Here is a 1,880-nt window from a genome sequence, read left to right as displayed (position 1 = left end):
AGTCGACTCATCAAACTATATATCAAACACAAAGTCTCAACAATTTCATGATAAATCATCGCTTCTCATTGTTCCTAACTGAGTTACTAAATTTTCTTTCTTCCATAGATTGGAGACAGCAAAAACATAGCAAATACTGAAGTGCACTGATTGTGGAATTTCAAGTTCCACTACTACTTTAATGGAATACATAACGTCATAGGACAAATTAACACAAGCACACACCTACAAGCTCATTCCACAAACCTAACGTTTTATGGCATAATGGGTGCCTTAACTTACACCCATTCAACATATCATAATTCATTAGTAAGCCAATGACACAAGCGCACCAAGAAAATCCCAAACACAAAACACACAAATCTTTAATTAAAACTGAACATTGCATCAGCAAATGAGACAACAATAACATAGGTAGATCAGAAAACACAGGACAGAAATATTAAATAGACATGACAGATTAAAACCAACGTTAATCACTATAATCATAGAAACATAAAACGAGAAGCAAGTTCTTACGGTAGCCCAGCTAGCACCATCAAGTGTACAATGGCCAATCAGTCCAAGCACCGGAGACATGCCCATTTTCACAGACATAAGCTCGAACAACAGGTTCACCATCATCATGATACCCAAAACCTCTCTTCAAACAAAAAGCAGAATTCAAATCCCAAGTCTCCTGACACCCGCAAAACGCACAGCTCAAATCAATCTTGCTCCTATCCCCATCATGTATCGTCCTCCAGACCCTCGATTTCTTAAAATTCTTAAAAATCCCTCTAAACAGCATATAACTCCGCTTCTCTGTGATGTGAGCACAACCAGGCCAGTCACAGATGTACAAACAATCCCCTCGAAACCGACTTGCTAGTAACTTGTTCCCTTGCTCTCTGCTCAAATTCCAAACACCAGATGCCAAATGAGAACTCAAAGATCTACAAATCTTCCTTCTCTTGCCAACAGAAGAGATGCCGCGGGCCTTAACGAAGATATCGACACTTTTATCATCATTACCACCGATTACCTCTTCTTTCGCTTCACAACTAACGGTAACCGCATCCTGTGATTCGTACACGTTGTAGACAGTGTCGTAATATAAATCATCAAATAAGGACCAGGATGAGTCGCGCTTGTCTAAATTAGAACCGGAATGAGACGCTTGCTGTGCTTGTTGGGACGGAGTGTTTTTGGATTTGTGGAAATAATCGTCGGGGCCGAGCTCGCGTTCAAGGCCGAAATCGGAGTGCTCGAGGAAGACACCAGCGTGGAGGAGGCCAGGGCAGCAGACGGCAAGCTTGTGGAGGGCAGACCAGGCGCCAGGGAAAGGAGAGTCAGGGGAGGAAAGGAGATCGGAGACGACGGAAGGGATGGTTTTGTTGCATTTGGATTTCCAGCAGATGTCGCGTATGAGAGAGGAGAATTTGGTGCAGACACAAGCGAGGCGGGCCCAGTTGCGTGGATCGTCTTCTAGTTTGGAGAAGATGTTGAGTACGACGTCGTCAGAGAGTTTTGAGAAACCCGTGGTTTCTGTCATTTCTTCCTCTCTCTAGAAGAGAAGTGAAAACAGAGGAGGGAGTCCGGGATATGTTAGTTTGGTGACTTCCTTGTGGGAGAGGAAGAGAGACGGAGGATGGTGTTTTTTTTTTTTTTTTTTTTTTTTTGGGTATAGTTTGGGAGTGAATTCAAACTTGTTTTTTTATTAAAAATTTTTAAAAAAATTAATTTAAATTGTTTTAATATATTGATTCAAAAATAAATTTTTAAGAATAAAAAATATATATTATTTTGATATTTTTTTTAAACAAAAAATATTTTAAAAAGCAACCGCTACCACACCCTTAAATATTATTTTAATGAGGAAATCAGGTTGTTGTACATTT

General features: G+C 40.1%; 1 protein-coding gene across 1 annotated transcript; it reads right to left on the bottom strand.

Moving 5' to 3' along the window:
- Positions 1-345: 345 nt before the first annotated feature.
- LOC7478839 (phytochrome A-associated F-box protein) lies at positions 346-1,645 on the bottom strand. The gene has a single exon (XM_024593139.2). The coding sequence runs from the start codon at positions 1,532-1,534 to the stop codon at positions 539-541; it is 996 nt and encodes a 331-aa protein (XP_024448907.1). The 5' UTR covers positions 1,535-1,645; the 3' UTR covers positions 346-538.
- Positions 1,646-1,880: the final 235 nt, after the last annotated feature.

The sequence above is a fragment of the Populus trichocarpa genome, chromosome 2 (assembly GCF_000002775.5).
Source record: "Populus trichocarpa isolate Nisqually-1 chromosome 2, P.trichocarpa_v4.1, whole genome shotgun sequence".
Lineage (NCBI taxonomy): Eukaryota > Viridiplantae > Streptophyta > Magnoliopsida > Malpighiales > Salicaceae > Populus > Populus trichocarpa.
Note: the sequence above shows the minus strand (reverse complement) of the source record. Positions and strands in the feature narration are given on the sequence as shown.

Bases quoted from the DNA above. Each gene is read 5' to 3' on its own strand.
- LOC7478839 (XM_024593139.2), bottom strand. From the start codon at position 1,534: ATGACAGAAACCACGGGTTTCTCAAAACTCTCTGACGACGTCGTACTC.